This window comes from Clupea harengus, chromosome 25, assembly GCF_900700415.2.
Source record: "Clupea harengus chromosome 25, Ch_v2.0.2, whole genome shotgun sequence".
Taxonomy (NCBI): Eukaryota; Metazoa; Chordata; class Actinopteri; order Clupeiformes; family Clupeidae; genus Clupea; species Clupea harengus.
The window spans coordinates 10,553,272-10,572,938 of record NC_045176.1 but is presented as its reverse complement, the minus strand read 5'-3'; the positions used below and the strand labels follow the sequence as shown (position 1 = coordinate 10,572,938).

Genomic DNA, 19,667 nt, shown 5'->3' with positions numbered 1-19,667 from the left:
CAGCACGGCTATTTTCTTCTGTGTTTGCTGAAATACTGCGAGAGAACTGCAGGCTAGTTTGTCATTAGTGACACAGAGGGCTGCACTGCCTCTGGTCAGCCTGGATGTAGCAGCGGACACTAAAGTAAAGGATAATCACTCTGTGGATTTGTCATGCCTCGGTGGGTCGAGCCGTGCTGCCAGGCTTTACACAGTCCCGAGCTTTAGCTTGGAAACACGGTGTATAGTCATGCCCTGTGTGGACACAATCACTATGAACTCTTCAGAGTTTCCACACAACAAGGAACAAATCGAATAATTGTATCTAATAACATGCTGATCTAATCTAATTACAAGCTGAAAATCTGGAAACATGCCAATCTAAAACTCCCTTTTCCTTTTACTGGTAGAACCAAGTGGGAACTAAAACATCTAACTTTATATTGTATAACACACTTTGTGATTAAAATGATAACATAATGAATCTTTAATTAATCTCCAAAAATAACATTTCGTCTCAAAAGGGGAGAAACATACAACACAGTCCATACAAAGATCTATGAGATCATTATTATAAAGGGACACATGTATTATCCAGCTATAGTCTTATGAGATCTTTTTACAGTTAATATGATGTAACCCAAATTTTTAGGATGTAAGCTACAAATGCTTCTCCCTCCAAAGCAACGTTTCAGACCAGTGTTCTGTATGCTAAAATTACAAACCCACATGAGCATGCATTTGTAACAGTATACCAGCTCGAGTCAGAGAACAATATACTGCTAACAAAATACCAAGAGATGCTGAATATTTCTAGCGCAGGTCAACTCAATTCAGATAATTAGCTTAGACACCCAATTTATTCAGTGATTTCCATTCAGATCTAAACAGGGTTAGTCCCAGCTGAAACAGTGAATGGAGGGACATCTGAAGCCATGGACTGATGAAGCACCTGGGTCCTTACTTCAGTGCAGCAGTGCAGAATACTCTTAGCTTTGGCTGGGCAGAGGGATGGCAAAGAGGTAAACCCACACTGACACGTTTTCTGTCTTCTTGGGGTAATAAGCATGTCTGCTGTTTCACAGATTTGGATATGCCATTTGTGACGGATAAATATTCATAGCAAATACTTGCAATGTGCAGAAATATTTAAATGTATTGTACTATATATGTCAATTGTGATTGTGTTTCTTTGGGATAAGATGTTTTTCTTTTGCAATCTCCGAGACTCACAATCTACTCTGTCCGTCACTCATTGTGAAATGCTGTCCTCATGAAGGTTGTGCTAGCATTGAGTGCCTCTTGCATGCAAAACATTTCTAATGTCTAAAATGATAGACTAGTCACAGTGTGACTTTAGTAAGCACAGAATTGGATCAGTGGAATTCTCTGTGTGGCACTACTAAACCGTCTCTTCATTAGCCCAATACCGTTCTACCAACATCAGACACCCGCTTCCAATGACCTGAAAGTTAACTGGCAGCCTAACGTGCTGCCGTCTTCGTAAATACTGCATGTTTGACAAAATGACAAAAAGGGACCGGGATGGAGGGTTGTACCTTTACATGATAGTGTGTTTCTGGGCAGTGAAATCTCCTCTAATCTACTTGGTTATGAGTGAGTAGTTTGCAGAGGTTAGCTTTAAGTTCTTGCCTGCGGATGTTACAGAATTAGCCCTGTCAACGATGAACAACAAGTGTAATTCTAACAGAAACAAGAATGTTCCAATGTAGACAAGGAAAACATCAGATAGAAGTGCATGTTCCTTCAGAGGACACAGACAAATAGTGTGGTTTTAACATATGGTGGATAACAGTCAGTGAAATTAAGCACAGCAGAAATTCTGAATACATTCTGCCTTGGAACACCACACAAGTAGTTTTTGGCAGGGATAAGATAATATACAGCAAACTAGGAATCTCAAGGCATTTCAAGTGCTTTGAGAGTTTTAACATAGTCTACTGACCTGGGTCACATTGGAACATTTTCTTTTCACCGCATAGGATTTTTTAACCAATGAGAAATTCATGTTTAAAACAAACATGAACACAGGCAGGAGGAAAATTATCTTTAAAACAACATGGAGAGGACTGGCTGGTTGGTCATTTTTCTAATACCACAGATAAGTGGAGACACGGAGAATGATCAATCAGTAAACAGGACTTATTCTTGCAATGATGCGCATCTAGGGAGAGTGGAAGGTTTCACCTAGAAGATTCACCTATGTCTCTGATTAGATATTTGAAACAGTCCAAGTTTAAGTATCCTAAACAGAAGAATGATCCAGGATCCAGCTGTGAGCAAATGTTTCAGAGGCCTGTATCATGGGGGTAGGGGTATAAGGAATGCAATGATATTGATATTAATATAACCTAAAATGAGAGGTTGTAAAAGACACCTATTCTATCATACCTCCTGCTATCCATCAAACACAGTATTCCAAAAGGCAAGACACTTACAGAGACCAGAGACCCTTACATTCCAACCTACATTCCAAGTCTAATTAAGGGGTAAAATACAAATGAATATGAGATTCATTGGATTACTGATTATTGTCAATCATTATTAATTTTCATCTTTAATCCAGGTTTGCAGCACCTTCAGGCCTTACTACAAAAAAAGAAAGAAGTTCAAATATAAGACAATTCCATAGATGTGTGTGAATGTTACTCTGAGCATGTTAATATAAACACAACATTTCAGCTTGTTTTGATTGTCAGTAGTTTTTCCCCTGATTATGTTACTTCAGAGCCCGGAATCTCCCACAGGTTGCTGTGAATCTGTGCACAGCAAATATCGCTCAAAGTCCTCAAAGGTCTGAAGATAGCGGTGCACAAACACTGCATGAGCAATAAAAAAAAACATGCTGGACTTGGAATGCAGTCGTTGGAAGACAGGCTGATCAACCAGCTGACCAACTGTCTGACCAGCCCTAAATGTGAAAGAAGAGGCTATCCAGAAGTCAATGGTCCTCAACTGAGGCTCAGTCTGTAACTGCCATTACTGTATATATAAATATTTGTTTTTCTTCAGAAGCCAAGGATATATGAGATGTGCATGTGGTCTTATTTCCAAAGGAAACACAGGCTTTGCTCTTGCTGAGATGTGTTGGGCAGAGTTTTACTGAACTTAATGAGCACAGCTGCTGTTACTTTTGTTTTTCTTTGAGTTGACGTTTGCCCATGACAGGCAAGTGCGGACAGGCATTTTTTATTCATTTTGCATCTTTTTAATAAATGAGGATATTCTTCAAAACCAACTTGACAGATTTCACGAGTACTTTAAGACACACTGGAAAGACCTTTTTTTTGTCTTGTTCGTGAAAATGTGAGCAAAGCCTAATTGGAGTCTGACCTGGGACGGCAACGCAATGAATATATCAAAAATCTTGATGTGCCTTCTTCTTTTCTACGTAAGTACATATCTACACTATACATCATGAATCTGTATGTGCATATCCACACGACACTTAAAATTCTTATATTATTTAGTCTATCTTGGCAGCTTCTGAATAATTACTAATAAGCAAACAGAAAAGGTTTGAAATGTATTGGCGGTCCTACAATTTGTGTGGTGTATCAGTGCGTATGCTGATGAGAATGAAACTTCAAAGGAGTATATTCTTGGTATTTCCCTAGATCTGTTTTTACAGTGTAATTATATTATGTATGCACATTAGACAACCAGTTAGATTTAGAAATGCAAAATGACTCATGGAATCATAACGGACATGGAGCATATTCTTTTAACGGCATGGTCAAGCTAAAAGCAGCTTGCACACAGTAAATCTCAACACATATGCACGTCATGGAAAAGCAAATGGAGGTCCCCCAAGGACATGTGTGTGGGAATGATCTGCTCTGAAAGCTACTACGGGCTGCACAATGACATAAACATGGATTTTCAAGTAAAAAATGTGTCAGTTAGTCAGCATGAAAATGTGTCAGTTAGTCAGCATGGTTGGTTCTGAAATACCCTGAAATACCTGAATAGCATGGTTGCTTCTGAAATACCCTGAAATACCTGAATATTATGCTTTTCAATAGTTGACTTGTTTATTCTCATTCAAGTATACACACAGAGGGTGCGAAAATGGTAAACATGAAAATGTGTCAGTTAGTCAGCATGGTTGGTTCTGAAATACCCTGAAATATCCTGCCAGAGCCAAGAGGACAGTCCCCATCCCCTCCCTGACCCAGAAGAGCCTTTCAGACCCCTCCCTGACCCTCTTCAGACCCCATCTTCCCCCAGCAACCCTGCACTGAGACTGGCTCTGCTCAGCTGTCCCATGCACAAGCCTTCCTGTCTGGCCCATCCGTGCCCTCGTCCTCAAGAGAATTTCCCTGCTACCACAGCTGCTCTCTCTCTCTCTCTCTCTCTCTCTCTCTCTCCCTCTCTCTCTCTCTCTCTCTCTCTCTCTCTCCCTGAGAGTAAGACAGGGTGCCGCTGGGCTGCCCTTGCCTAGTGAAATGCCGTGTGAGATACTGGCCTAAGCTCCTCTTTTAGTCAGTCTGCACTCCGGCTGTTCTCTGCCGAAAGTTGCTATCGTCCACCATAACTCTTGATGGGAAAGGCTAAGGCCTTGGGGTGTCCAGTGACCCAGGGGATAATGTCAATGGACTGGACAAAGTTCTGGTCCCCACTAGACCAATTAGCCCACTGAGGGGACCATAGATATAGTACAGAAGTCTCCTGAGGAGAGGACAGACATATGGTCCACTGCTCACACAAACTGACACGCAAGCCAGGTTCCTGCCCATTCAGACACACAGTATAGCAACTGAAATGCTGCAAAAAAAGACATATGATATTTAGTATGCACATGGTATCATTCAACAGCTTTGATATTGAGATGAGCACTCTTAAATGCTTGAGACCAATTGAGAATGAGAATTTGCTCATTTGAAACCTTGGAGTGTATTGTGATTGGTCTTAGAAAAAAAAATCATCGATTGCTTGTGATCCGCTTGTTTCACATGAAGTGGCCAATGTATATACAGACATGCACAGTATGTCCACCACCATTTTACCATTTGGCTATCAATAATAATACTTCATCATTACTGATGCGAAGTTCAACACTTTCTTCCTTATTTCTCTATTTTGTATGTCTATCTGGCTGTTTTCTTTCCTTTGATTTTTTCTTTCTTTTATTTTAGTGCAGCCACCATTCTCAATTCCTGCAGTGCCCGGGTGATAATAATCATTAAATACAGAAACTGAATTAGCTGTTTTTCGTAGCCCCACACCTCCCCTGTTCTCAGTGTCTATGGTATTTCTCATCGCACTGCACCCTAGTGGCATAATCATGCACAGAATTCCTTTACAGTAATACTTATAATTAGCAGAATTAAGCATGTGTGGATATGCCAGTGTTAACTTGATAGTCATGTACAGATTGCATATCATGGTACTGCTTCACCTGTCCTCGAATGTTGCCATTAATAATCTGCAAATGTCATCTTACAACAGTATGCTTGTCCTTCCACTCACAGCGAAACTGTCTTTGCGAGCTGTCTCTATCAGTGTTACTTCAGAGGTACTGTGAAGCTCTTTCCTCTCTCTACAATGTTACAGGTAAGTGTTCCTGTACTAGTTTTACTAAAATGTTTTAAATGCAGTAACATAACATGCTTGTTTTCATTTGTAGAAAGAGGCAGAAGTAAAGATTTTGATGTGCAAAGTCATTGTTTGTGGAGCCATGGAGATGGAGGGAATTAGTTAGGCTTTCCCTTCAGGAAGATAAATGAAAAAAAAATTTAAAAAAAATAAATTAAAAAACAGCGAATTAATTAAACTGACCCCCAGTCAGGTTGCCGGTACAGATTGAATTTGGTAACATTTGGTTGATTGGATAATAATTTGTTAAATAACTATTTAACAAATGTGCATGGTTTCAACATACTACTAAATACTTCAAGCAAACCAACTATCTGTCCAGTAACCTAAACCATAATCAGAACAAGCAGTCAGTGAAAGTAGTCACCAGAAAGTGACATAAAGAGCTGTGGTAGCTGTACTGACTTGTCTATCCTCTGAACGCCCCAATTATATTTCAAGGATTTTCATTTTTCCTATGACTTGACCACTACCTAATCATCAATTAGCACACAGTTCCAGCTCTCTAACTAGCTGTATAGCCTTCCAGATGTGACTTGAACATCTTGGCGAAACAATTCAATATCTGCTAAATCTTACTACTGCATCATTACCAGAGCCATCAGCAGGTTACAACTTTCATGGTATCTGCTGTATGTATGTAAAATGTGTGTGTGTTTTGAATTCCACTGGGAGCCACAGATGTCCAATCCCTGACTGACTTTGGTGCACGTAATGAGAAATCCACAAGGGTTTGTTTGTGAGACTGAGGTGAATTGGATCGCGGAGAGTTGTAGCCATGTAATTGGAAGTCTTTGTTCATGCATACATGCATTCATTCACTCACTCATTCATTCATTCGTGACAGTTGTGCCATTTCTGCTCAAGCTGCCGGTTGTTTCCAGGTTCCCCACTATTTGTGTATGGAGATAAAAACATCAGCCTCATCACATTACTCAGTAGTGATGAATGAATGTGAGCATCAGCATCAGGACAAGGTCATAGAGTGATGGTGTTATCAGCTCATTAAAATGCTTAGGCAGATGTGTAGTCCAATGACACCAGCCTGCCAGGCATCTGTGCAACAGTAATTGAGCAAAAAGAATCAATACATTTCAATTAACATTTGAAACATTATAGAAATGCACAAAATGCTTAACACCCACAGATTTCAGGTATACTATCCTGTCAATAAATACAGCTCTAATCATACACAATTTGCCAACATACAACTCATGTCTGCAGACATGTTTTGTGAATACAATACTATCGGTTAGCATTGATTAGTGTGGGTAAGTCAGTATATAAAGTCTAAATAAAAAGTGCCCGTATACAATAATCATCTGACATGGCTAGTGTGGTCTGTCATAGACCATACAAAACCCTCAATACACCACTGATCTCATTACTTGATGGCTGAGTGAGTCTGAAAAGACATAGTAGCTATGGGGTCTTATGGTCAATGCTAATATGATAGCTAAGTGAAGAAACCAGATAGGTACAAAGAGCAAATATGTTCATACAATAATGAATTGCTTTCCAAATGTACAACACAACTTTATTTTTGTTTAAAATTGTTGTTTAAAATGTATTTCCAAGCAATATGATACTCTGTTATACAATAATATGTTTAAGCTTACTGTTCTTGAGTGGAACTGATGTATTGCCCATAAAGATGTTCTAGGCAAACAACCCTCCTCAACACTTATTATATTTCTGTCACATATCCTGGTTCCAACTGAAGAAACCTTGTCCTTGGTGTCGACTACCTTTCAGGGCCTTTTGATTTCTTCTCTTAAATGGAGACGGTTCACAGCTAAAAAGAAAGACCAAACAAAACAGAGCTAAAGATAATGTGATGTGGCTGTGAGCCTTTTACCGTCATGAGTGAAGGACATAGTGGGTGGTTTAGAGGTCATGGAAAGCCAGTCAGGCTGTTCGATATTCAGATTTTAAGACCATCATGAAAGCTTTGATGAATGTTTGATTTTTTAATCACACTAAAATGGTGAATTGCATGCCTCGGGTGGAGTTGATGAAGTTATATGTAGCAGTGTGGTCAACATTTTATTTCTGTACCTATATTTGTATTACCATGTGGCTGAAGGAAACAGCCAAATGATCAATTTAAGTGGAGGAACGAAATGGATAATGCTTTAAAGCCCTCAATTACCCAGTTTAAACATGTACTGCACGGATTAAGAATATATTTATATTTTTCAATTATGTATTTGTTATTTCATGTTTAGTTTTCTATTCTACATGGACCTACGAGTATGCAGTAGTGCATATTTTTCATTTAGCAGTGCTATTTGTATTTCAGTGTAAATTTACAGCTCAGATTAAAAAAAAAAAAAACACATTACAACTCAGCTTGTCCTTCTGTTTTTTTTTATTGTCCTCAACTCATATGGCTTAGTGTGTGTGGACTTAATGGAAGTTGGTGTTCATCAAAGACAATGAAAGAAGTGCTTTTTCAACTGGATGAACTAAACTGCACAGAGAAATCAGTTTACTGTTTGCAGTGTTCTATTCTACAGTTGACTGGACACTTGTCTGTTCGTCACTTACTTGCTTTGAAGAGTACAATAGAATATACTTTATTTGTCATTGTGCATTAGATACACAACGGAATTTGTTAATGTGTTAAACAATGAGGACATTGTCAATTATAAACACGGCCTAATCCACTGGCTCACTGCCTTCTCGTTTCATGTAGCACTTGTTCCCAAATGGGGCTGTTTTTTTTAGCCCCCTTTATTTGATGCCTTGCATTTGAGAGGGATCCAGCAGAACAGTCATATCAGGTAATCTCACTGACACTCATTGACCACGGAACCAGTCGTAGTGAATCCATCAGCAGCCACATATGTTACACACTGCTTCCTTTTTGTCAGAGCATGGGAACAGACAGTAAGGGGAGTTTCGTAATGTCAGATACATCAGCCAATCAAATTGTTCTCTATTGTTGACCAATTAGAGATTTAGAAGATTCATCTCGTCTCTGGCTGTAGGCTGTTACTTGAGTAAGAAATAGGGTTATCTGTTTCAAAACTCATTAGCAAGACTTTAAGGGGTCCTAGGCCGTTTACGCCCAAAAATGTTAAAAAAAAAAACCCTATCTGGTTTTAGTACCACAAAAGAAAATTGATGACCAACTTAATTTCTCTGAGCATGTAGCTTCGGTCTTGAGGTCTTGTCGGTTAACACTATAATATTTGGAAGATAAGACCTTATCTCACACAATATGCTACGCAACTTCTTGTGCGGGTCCTGGTTCTAAACTAGACTATTGCAATTCAATTTTATCAGGCCTGCATGTGTTGAGACTATTGCAGATGATTCAGAATGCAGAATGCGTTTGGTCTTTCATCTGCCAAAGAGGATACCTGTTACTCCTTTGCTGGTCACCCTTCACTAGCTCCCTGTAGCTGCTAGAATTAAACGTACATTTTCTAATTTTCGCCAATAGAACAGCCACTGGATCGGCACCAGCTTATTTAAATGCCATAATAACAGCGCTATTCACCTTCTCGACCACTTCGCTCCTCTGATGAGCATCTGTTGTCTTTACCTTCTCTCAGCAGCAATAGATTGCAATCAAGACTCTTTTTTGTTAGTGGTACCTCGGTGGTGGAATGATCTACATAGTGCTGTCCGTTCCAGTGACAGCTTTGGTATATTTAAAAAGCGTTTCAAATCTCACATTTTGAAACTTCATCAGGTGAATTAGTTATAATTAGTTATACTTCATAATTTCAATAATAGTTTACATATGTAAATTAATAATTATGAATAACAATAATTGATTGTTTAAAATTAGAATTTGTATTTAAAATTGATACTTTTGTTGTGTGTAATGTTTTGTAAGTCGCTTTGGACAAAAGTGTCTGCTAAATACTTTAACCATAACCATGAAAACATGTATGGTAATGTATGACATCAGCACACCGCAAGAACGTTAGACTAGCTAATGTAAGCTAACATGCTAACATTATATAGTTGGCTTATAGATACCTTGCAAATCACATCAAACCTTATTGTTTGTTACAATAATGGTGTTATCAGATAGTACAGGGTCTATTTCTGTGTAACTTTTAAAAACTATAAGCAAAACAAAGTCAAACAAATTACATATACAAACATCTTTGTTGTTTGTTGAGAGCTGCCACACAGATTTATGGGTAATTTCACTGTTATAGAAGGCAGGATCATCTTCATCATGTATCCTCAATGCTGCCTTCAATACTGATCGTTACGGGGGCATTTTGAAGGCACCTTAGCAGACGGGAAAGAGAGTTATATCAGTTTGCCTCGCTGTCATGTTAGACACCCTGCCGAGATAGTATTTTACCCTGATTGGAACAGACCTGATGTGTGACCTGAAACACACGCTTGGTTTGCCTCTTGCATATGGCCCAGAACCTCTCAGGAAAATCCTACAGTGCAAGCTTGTGAAATCTTTGCAGACTCTAGTTCACAGCCACAGGGTCTCAGGACTGCTCTGTGATCAGTCATATATTTGCAAGCTTTTGATCTTCTAAACCGTGCAACTCTGATGTAACATTCTTTTTTCTGTAATTCCAAGACCCGAGTGGCCCAGACTGGATTTTACAGTTCTGACCTCTGAACAGTCAGCCAATTGAAGTGAAAGTACACTCGCAGTATTTAAGTGACAGTGATATTATGACTACAATGTTGCGCTACTTAACTTTGCTTATTCTACAAATGAGGCAAAAGGATAGAGAGCATGTATAGTGCCCCCTGCCATGTAAAGGGATCATTCAAACAAACTATAAATATAAAATGTAGGTGCTCTTTATCTAACATGACCATTGCATGTTTATGTTTCACATGTAGGCCTATCACAAGGTCTATGCCTGGCACATTCCATGCACATTTATAATAGCCTACTGAATCATAATTTCAATGACAAATTCTATACCAAAATTCTACATACTATTTGCACTAGTTTCAGAGCTTGCTTCTAGTAAATAGATTGACAGCTCTTGACCTAGACTTCTACTAGGAAATAACATTAAAGCATTCTGAAATGTGCCAAAATGCTATTACCTAGGCTTGTGAATAATAGGGACAGTGATTGGGCAATTGATAATTAGCACTGATCTCAATGAGTATCCAATCTATGAACTCTGCTGGGTTTTTTAGAGCTCTTCCCTGCACACAACTCAGCTGAATGCATTAACATTTAGCTATGCTATTAATAGTTCTAGGTAGGCAATTACAGCATCCCACATTATTAGGAATATTCAACATGCTCGCTAGCTCAATGTTTACTGACATTTCTCCCTTTTGAAAGCCAATATATGGAGCTAAAATTAGATATTTTTTTTCATTGGAAGTAAACCATAATCCTCGAATATGATAGCTGAAGAATTTATTTTTGCTTGTTAGTTCGCAATTGCAGTTGTGTCGAAAATTAACTGTGTTTCTTTAAGTGTAAATGGGACGTTTTGTCGATTCGGTTATTTCATTTACAGTATCCATGCCTTGGCTATGGGTAGGTTCACCATTCTCACCATCTCTGTCTTGCTAACCACCTTCACGAACCGAAAAGCAGTTTGCTGTACGTCTTCCAGAGTCACTCCTAACATCGAACAATCTAAGAATATAATCGATTCATTCGCTTGGGTTTGCTGCCTTGCTGTGATTTTTCAAGAAAGTTGAAACTATGTCTGACACATATAAAACCAATAGCCGCTGTCAGCCGAAAGTGTTACATTTTCAGCGTGTTTGAAAACTGAAAATAAAAAGGACACAGACTCACTGCGGACAGTGACTCCTCTAAACGACCGATTCGGTTGTCGTCCTCTAACCATCAACTCTAACTCTAATTTGTAGATCCAGTGTGTGAAAAATTCCGTCATACTAGAGCTCCGTTGTGAGCGTTTCAATTGGACGAATGGATAACCCGCGCGCGCACTGAGCGCGGCTGCCATCAGGGCATGCATTAAACTGATTCAAATGCCACATTGAGAGAGAAGACCGCAGACCACTACTTAAGATAGCAGTTTGTTCAGCTCAGTTTTTTGAAACATGGATGCCACGATTTTTCAAATCTTCATTGGGGAGTTTGGTGATCCCAACTGTAGTCTCATGGACGCTTTTCAGGACACCCTTTATGAGAATGTATCTTTCTCCTTAATGAATTTTGATGGTACGGTTCTGGGGTACTTTATCACTATACTCACGAACACATTCGTGTCAGTACACAAGGATATTACTTCTACTGATGTTTCATTCTTCTTTCTTTTGTTTATTAAAGGTCTTTATTGTAATGCCACAACCGATGAGATAGGAACTTGCTGGCCAAGGAGCAACTCGGGTCGAATTGTGGAGCGACCATGTCCGGAGTACATCAACGGGGTGAAATACAACACAACAAGTAAGTGGACATTGATAATAGTATTTCTTGGCGTTGTCTTATTGACTCTTCGGTTATGTATTGGTTACTAGGTCATAGAATATATTCAAGCAGTAGTACGGTCACACGAGTTGAGTAGATTGCATCCAAGTAGCTGCTTCTCATGTTATAGATGTGTCTTGGGAACGATGGGGTACAATAATGGATCATTTATATCTATCGCTATGTAGGCTACGCTATGTAGTTCATCTGTGTAACATGTCTTAGGTAGTTGTATAGTATTTCTCTATAAAAGCGTATTGGCTAGTGCAAGCTTTCCAATGTGTCAGGTTGAGGAGCATGACCTGAATGTGTTAGTCTGCAAAGCTGCCAAAGTCCTTCCTATCCACCCACACTTCTCTTCATTTTCCTGTCATGTTTGGATATTATCTCACCTCTGAAAATGCTGGAGTATAGTGATTCAGTTTGTTGCCTGGGTAAAGAGAGCTTATGCCCTCACAGGTGCCTGAGTGAGTGTCTGTGCACTGGAACTAATGCAGGTGTTTGCAGATAAAAGGTGGAACAATAAGTGCAAAATGGCAACTGACTGGAGTGTGATGGTACACGTCCTTAAATAAGAATAGATCGTATCTGTCAATGTCAGTTTATAAAGGGCACAGACCTAAATTACTTACAGAGGATACAAGGCAGCCTCAGAATCATTTCATGAGAACAAAAAAAAAAGGATTTGTTTATTCCAATTGTCATAGTTTTCTTGTTGTAAGCAATAGTAGCATTTTAGGTAACCTCCACCAGGCATAGCCTTCACAGGAATCTGCTTCTATCCCAGCAATGTGTAGTGCACACGCAAAATAATTGGCTGGCAAGCAGGGATACCCTTTGCTTTGAAAGTTTACTAAATATAGCACACATTTTTCATAACTGATTACAGGGATCAGGGGAGTCCTGGAGACAATCTTTTCTTAATGCATGTCGTTTTTCAGGATATAAAGTCACCTAGCGTAAATGTTTACTTTCAGGAACTACATTTGCAAAATAAAAGGATGACAAGACAAAGAATAGTCAATGGGCTATTTTATGTAGATGCTAGATACCCATAGACCATATACACTCAATCACCTAACTTAACCCTAATCTGAAAATGTATTACTTGCTGACCTTCGTGCGGCGTTTGAAATTCTGGAAATTCCTCTAAAAGGCCAATGATGACAAAAGTCATAGTGATTGTGTTATATATGCAGCACTGACAAAATATACATTTTACGAATCTTAGAGATTAATTTGTCAATCCTGGTTTTAAATAGCTGTCTAAAAAAGTTATTTGTTTTAAAACTTTATCTTGATGTAATTGACAGTAAGCTGCCACAGGCAATAACCGTGTTCCTGTGTCTCATGTGCCCTGTACTGTGTACAACAGAGTGTGATTTAGTGGACATTTATTTTTACTCTTATAGTACAGCTAAACAGGGCCAACCTTTGCGTCAAACACATTTTGCATTACTAGTTGTACTACCATCACTTATCTGTGTCAGAAATGCTTGTGGATTTAGAAGTATACCTGCATAAATTGTTTTTTCAAAGACGTGACTACTTATTTAGAAGTGTAAATCCGTGATTGCAGTGAGGTTGTATGTTATATCCTATTCCCAGCAATAGCTGTGTTTCTATTATCGGGCCAAATTAGGCTGAGCTAGTGTGTGCCAAGGCCTGTTGCGTTTCCACTGTCACTTCTGGGGCTTGATTGTGCCTCCACTGGGTTTACGGCCAGGGGTTTTGGGCCAAGCAGGACTTACTGGTGCTTGAGGCGGTGTCAAGGTGAAAGGCAGGATTAGTGGAGTCAGGTAAGAGAGGTTCAGCGCCAAAAGAAGATAAGTAGTCACAATCAAACAACCTTCACGCTACCAAATAACCTTAACAGATAATAAAAAATGGAAAATTGTTGGAGCTGGTCAGCATGCAAAATCAGGTCTCTGCTTAATATTTGGGTTAATACAAATGTGCAATGGTAGCTTGATCAAGTAGGGGAGACTGAACAACCAACACGTTTGATATACTTTAGATAGGTGTCCATTCTGACTCAGCTGATGGGCATAAAAGCTAAGACATTTCGAGTTGCACGACTACCAGGGTACGCATCAATAGGAACCCAAGTCTGCAAACCCAAAAACTGTGAACTTGCCCTTGCAGTGTTACATGATGCAGGCTGGCTATAGACACGGTTCACAACACTAGTGGATCAAATCTCAATATATTTCAATACCAAACACACGCACGATATGTATGGATGTTGAATCAAATTCACTTATGTAAACATTTGTAACTATCTTGCTATCTAACGGGAACTATGCCTGTAGCTGGCTTATATTTGAGCCACGTCTTCATGCTACCTGTGATATGGATTGAATTACTAAAATATTCAGTTTTAAGGGATAGAGGAATCTGATATCATTATATTCCTTTTTAAACGTATTCTGTTGTAGGTCGTAGGTGCCTGGCATCCAGTCTTCATCGCATGATATCTCAACTTCCCACTCGCTTCTGAAATGAGCGGTTGGATGATCAGGTTGTTATGGCTAGGTTTTAGGGCAATACTGCGATAGTAGAAGCGCAAATGTTTTTTTTCCTCTTGGCTTGAGGCCCCAAGCAAGAAGATAGCCCTAGCTTCCACTGGCCGATAGTGGAATCAAAGCTATTGAAAACTGTGATTTTGCCGGCGACATGCTGTGCTGGTAGCCTGGATGCCAGGCGAACTTAGCCCCGCCCACAACATTTTAGGTTGGGAAGTTCGGTCTGGCATTGCTCCGTTGGGGAGAAACTATCTCCTCACAAAAGTCTGTGAGGAGATAAATAGACCAATGAAATTGTCAGGGCGGGCTTTATACGATGATGGACAGATGATCAACAGTAACGTTATCCACCACGTCATAAAAGAGCGCTCGGTTTGAATTCGTTTTCACAAACATGGCTGCCGTTGGAGAGCTGAGATGTTTTGATTCAGTTTTCTAGTCTGTTTTGGAAGACATCGACAGCGCATTCATTTTGAAAGAGGAACAGAGAAACGCGATCAAGGCATTTGTAGATCGAAAAGATGTTTTTGCCGTCCTTCCTACGGGATTCGGAAAAAGTTTAATATATCAGCTGGCCCCGATGATGACTACGTTGCTCTGATTGGTTGTAGCTCTATCCAATTGAGCGAAGAGGCATTTTTTTTCTGGTTCGGTTGAAACACGCCCCATAATCACAGCCCAATGGAGCAGTATAACACTCATATTCTGACTAGAATTATGAGTATGACATCGTCAGGCTACTGTGTCGGCATTATGTAGGAATAGGAGCTGTAGTCAAAATGGTGGCAAAGTCGTTCCGGCATTCTATCCACTTTTGACCAAAACGTATTCTCCTTCATATACTATGTTCATACCAGAGCACTTGCCCCATTGATGCCACATTATTTCTCTCAGGATTCTATCAATAATTATGTGGAGCCATTTACCATTATCAAGTAGTTGTGTAGTAGTTGTGATCACTTTGAGGCCAAGACTGTCTTTTTTTTAGCAGGGCTCCAGACAAAAAAATATTTGGAGCCAAATCAAAGTTGCAGGAGCCAAAATTTCCATCCAACGTGAAGTAAGAATTTAGGCCTACTCCACAATGCGAAGTAGAGTTTCCTTGCGCCTTATCCAACCACCAGATTAACACAAAACAGTTAACTGAGGTAAGAAAATCCGATGCCTGCTTTTGAGGTTGTTTGTTACTAAACATGCGAAACGCCTTTTGACAGGTGAATAATGAATTGCCTATCGTCACATTATAGACATCGTCATATATCGCACAGCCATAACGGGAGGTCAGCAAATTATCATATTCCACTGAAGCATGGTTACATAAATGTTTTTGTGCTAACTAACTAATGGGACGATAGCATGCCTCAGGATGCATTTAAACTTTTCATAGTCAATAGGGTGCATCACTAGCCATGTCTTGTCTCCAGTCATGCCTGTGTTTAAAACCGTCATGGATATGGCAGCATTCTTTAAATCAGGCTTTGGGAGATGATCTATTTCTGTTTGACTGCCTGCATTATTCCCATAATGATATTCATCAAGTGGTTGACGTGGTTATACATAGGAGGGCTGAGGGTATTTATAACTGAAACACGTGAATAATTTATTCATTGCTATTTGATCCATCATCTTTATATGAAGCATCAGTTTTCTAAATTCCACATCTTTCCATTTAGAACTTTAGTGTATCCTCCTCAGGATATGTGCTGTCATGTAATATTTTCTTGATCCTAGCGTAGGTGTTGGCAATATTTTGGGATATGTTTTTTTTTTTGGTCAAGTAGAATGTTTTTATTCTCCAGTGGCATGATGAATTAATTAACAATTAAGTACCTGCATATCAGCTAACATATTAGTCTTTCACACACAGTCTAACGGCAGTGTAAAGATTTTCCTTCTCTTTTGCATTTAGTCGAAGTTGAGACCTGCACGAAAGGTGTACATTTCTGGAGCTTAAGTTAAAACTGTTTCTCAGACCGGCAAGTTGTGACAAAACCTGTTAAGATATCAACTATATCTGCCTTGGTTGAGCGTCTCTTCAGGCTCCATTTTTCATGGTTGCGAACCCACTGCAGCATTGCGCTTGAGGTTGCCCTTATCAAGTTGTCGTAGCCCCCCCTCCCTCCTAGAAGGCATTAATCACTCAGCCATCTTCAATTACTCAGTCCTAATCTTCAGCCTTCAGTGGTAGAACAGGGTCTCTAAGGAGCCAGACGGGACAGCAAGCCATCTGTTTTGCATGCAAAATGACTGACAGCTAACCTCTACAAACCGCATTTCGGCATTCGAAAGTCAGGGCTTTTCCCTTTATGTCTTTTAGTTATCATTGTGTTGTGTTGTATATTTTCCCGTAGTATTCATTGCTTAATGTAGCGTGTAATGACACTGCATTTTGATCCAGACTATTCATTTTCAAAACTTTGTTTATTTTGAGTCAGTTATTGGTGTTTAATTCAGAAACCCACAAATTACCTCTCCCTCTATCTCTTTCTCATTATTGTTATCATTTTCTCTCTCTCACTCTCTCATTCTCTTGCTGTGCATGTGTGGGTGTGTGTTTGTGCAGAAGCATACACATTTGACAAATCATTAAGAACATGTAGCGTTTTAGAGTAAAATGACTGTTCTAATTTTTTAATTTTCGGACCACCCTCTGTAGCTTGTGTTAGATTGTTGGATTCTCTTCAGTGAAGGATCAGGGGAACATGTGATCGCTGTGTGTCTGTCAACACATCCCTGGAAGATTTTAAGGTCATAGGAATCATTGTGCACAGAATGGTCTATAATCCTTGACTGGCTGGCCCCAGCAGGGTGGAACATAGCGGGGTCGCCCAGGCCGGCTCCTCAGAGGGTAGGGGGCTGATGTGCTGCTGTGTGACCCCGGCGACCCCTTGCTGTCATCCCCATTTGACTCAGGGGGGTGGGCAGATACAGCTGAGCTTCACTCCACTATCTGTGCCCCATCATGCTTTGCGGTTGTGTGTTTCACATCCGCCTTGAGGGAGGTACACTAGACGTTTCCTGCAGGCTGCTAGGTCTCTCGTTCCAGTTCCTGAAATGGCATCTTGGTGTAAATTTGGAACGTCTTCATTTAAGGTGCGAAACTCTGGAGGTTTTCTAAAATAAGCACCCTGCAATCCCCAATCTGCTGCTGAGAAAGTACTCTCTGATGAAGGAGCTACATTCATCAGCTTCTAAAATGTCTTTAATTATCCCTCCACTAAAATTGAAATATTTTTTAACTAGCCTTTGGATCTCTATTCAATTATATAATCCTTTTGACCGGGTACTGTTGAAGCTGCTCACATTGAGAAAGGACAGACATTAGATAACCTCTGACACTTTTCACCGTTTTCAGAAAGATCTACATTATCTAGCCTAATCTGAATGTATCTGTCAACACTGGTGACAGTGTCTTTTGCATTTAGGCAAGATATGTCCAACCAGTAATTGACTTGCAGAATGCAAGAGGAGGACCAGGCACTCCTCACAGTCATCTTTCTGGAAGATGGAAATTGCACCTCTCAGCTCTTAATGAAATGGAGATTGAGCAATCTCTGTCCAGGGTCTTAGATAAGGGTTAGTCACGTAAACTGATTGAAATTTTCTCATCTGTAATGATGGCGTCATTGAGCTGTTGAGACCCTCAACAAAAATCGAAGGTCTCCCTCAAGTACACAACCTTTCGGGTAAACCATTGTATACTACCACTTGCCATCCCTCCTGAAAGCATCAATATTACAAAGGCCTCAAAGAGGTTCCTTAAGAGCTCCATGTATTTTTAAAGACACGGCCCGTCCTTTTTTTTTGCCTTGTGTTTATCCTCTCCTATGCTTTATTCAGAGTCCGTTTTACTCTGTGTGGATGAGTTCTTACGTTCTTATGTCACGCAAGGTCCTTCTTTGTCTGTCCCTGTTATGGCCGTAGCTATGTCATTCAGTGGCTCTGTAGCCTATGGGGAGGCAGGCAAGCCCAGTCCTGCTTTGGCCAAAATATTAACACCTCTCCCTGGAACACCCGGGAGTCTGCATTCGCAAATACCACACAGTTACGGTTCAATATCTCCCGAGGCCTTCTCATGTCCTTTGTGGTAATTCAGTGGGCTGATGAAAGCATTGCCAAAAGGGATTCTATCTGATTGATCATCGTAAATTGTCAGCACTCCCATCCACCTCATGGGAGGTTGTGGATTGGACCTGTCACTTGTGTTTCTCGTTACGTACGAGGGCGAAATGAAGAGAAAGACAAACAGCACACTGATTTGTGTCAGTGCTTTTGAGAGCACTGCCTAGTCATGAAAACTTAAGGCGATGCCCACAGCATGTTAGCTATTCATAGCCAAGTAAGGGAGAAGGGTAACCACTCTAGTTACTTAGAACAGCTTTCTATGTATTCTGTATTCCACCAGTAATGCTAATATATATATATATATATATATTTATTTTGTCTTGTGTTAAGTACCTCATATTCATTATGTTGTTTATCATTTCCTCATTTTCTTGCTTGCTTCAGGAAGGTTATAAAAGAGTCTTATTTGACAACACGTGTTTGACAAGTTGACGTGGCTGTTATCCACTGTCATCAAGTTAATTGCCGCTAATGAAGTACAGAAGATGGTGGACAGTGATGATTCCGCATTGTCACATATTCTATTGCATGAATTGAAAGCAACACATGAGGCTATTATGCTAATGAAATGGTATGCCACAGGCTTAGGACAGTGAGTTTGTACACATTGATATAGAAGGCCCCAGCTTGAAAACACAGTGCCTTGGGAATTTAACATATCTCTAACTCCTTTGAATGTTTTGACAAATTCTTCAGGGCAGATTTTGCCTCTGTCCATGATAATTGAAGTCAACCAAGACACATGACAACAATGGCACCCTGATATGAAGCAAACTGACCTTGATGAAAAAGTGGTAAAAATGACCACACTAAATACATGTTTTACCTTTCCATGATTCAGAGAGCACACATACCAGGTGCATGGTTGAATGATGCCACTTACCTAGCTGTTCTGCCTATTGAAGTGTAACACTTCGAACCTCCCACCCACCACATTCTCTTGTAATGAAAGACACACCGTGAGTAGGCGTTGGTCATTAAAGCAAGTTTCAGACCGCACTGTCATGAGACAA

At 39.9% G+C, this 19,667-nt stretch overlaps 1 protein-coding gene across 3 annotated transcripts in view; it reads left to right on the top strand.

Moving 5' to 3' along the window:
* Positions 1–2,936: 2,936 nt before the first annotated feature.
* Positions 2,937–19,667, top strand: part of LOC105900533 (corticotropin-releasing factor receptor 2) — a 62,446-nt gene continuing 45,715 nt past the window's right edge. The window contains exons 1-3 of one of the 3 annotated variants that reach the window (XM_031562892.2): positions 2,937–3,391; positions 5,475–5,556; positions 11,864–11,983. In XM_031562892.2, coding sequence (XP_031418752.1) covers positions 3,350–3,391; positions 5,475–5,556; positions 11,864–11,983 — 244 coding nt within the window. In that variant the 5' untranslated portion in view covers positions 2,937–3,349. Of the gene's footprint in view, positions 3,392–4,920; positions 5,557–11,118; positions 11,756–11,863; positions 11,984–19,667 lie in introns of those variants that run through there. The other 2 variants (XM_042703707.1, XM_012827854.2) reach the window with 2 other exon arrangements.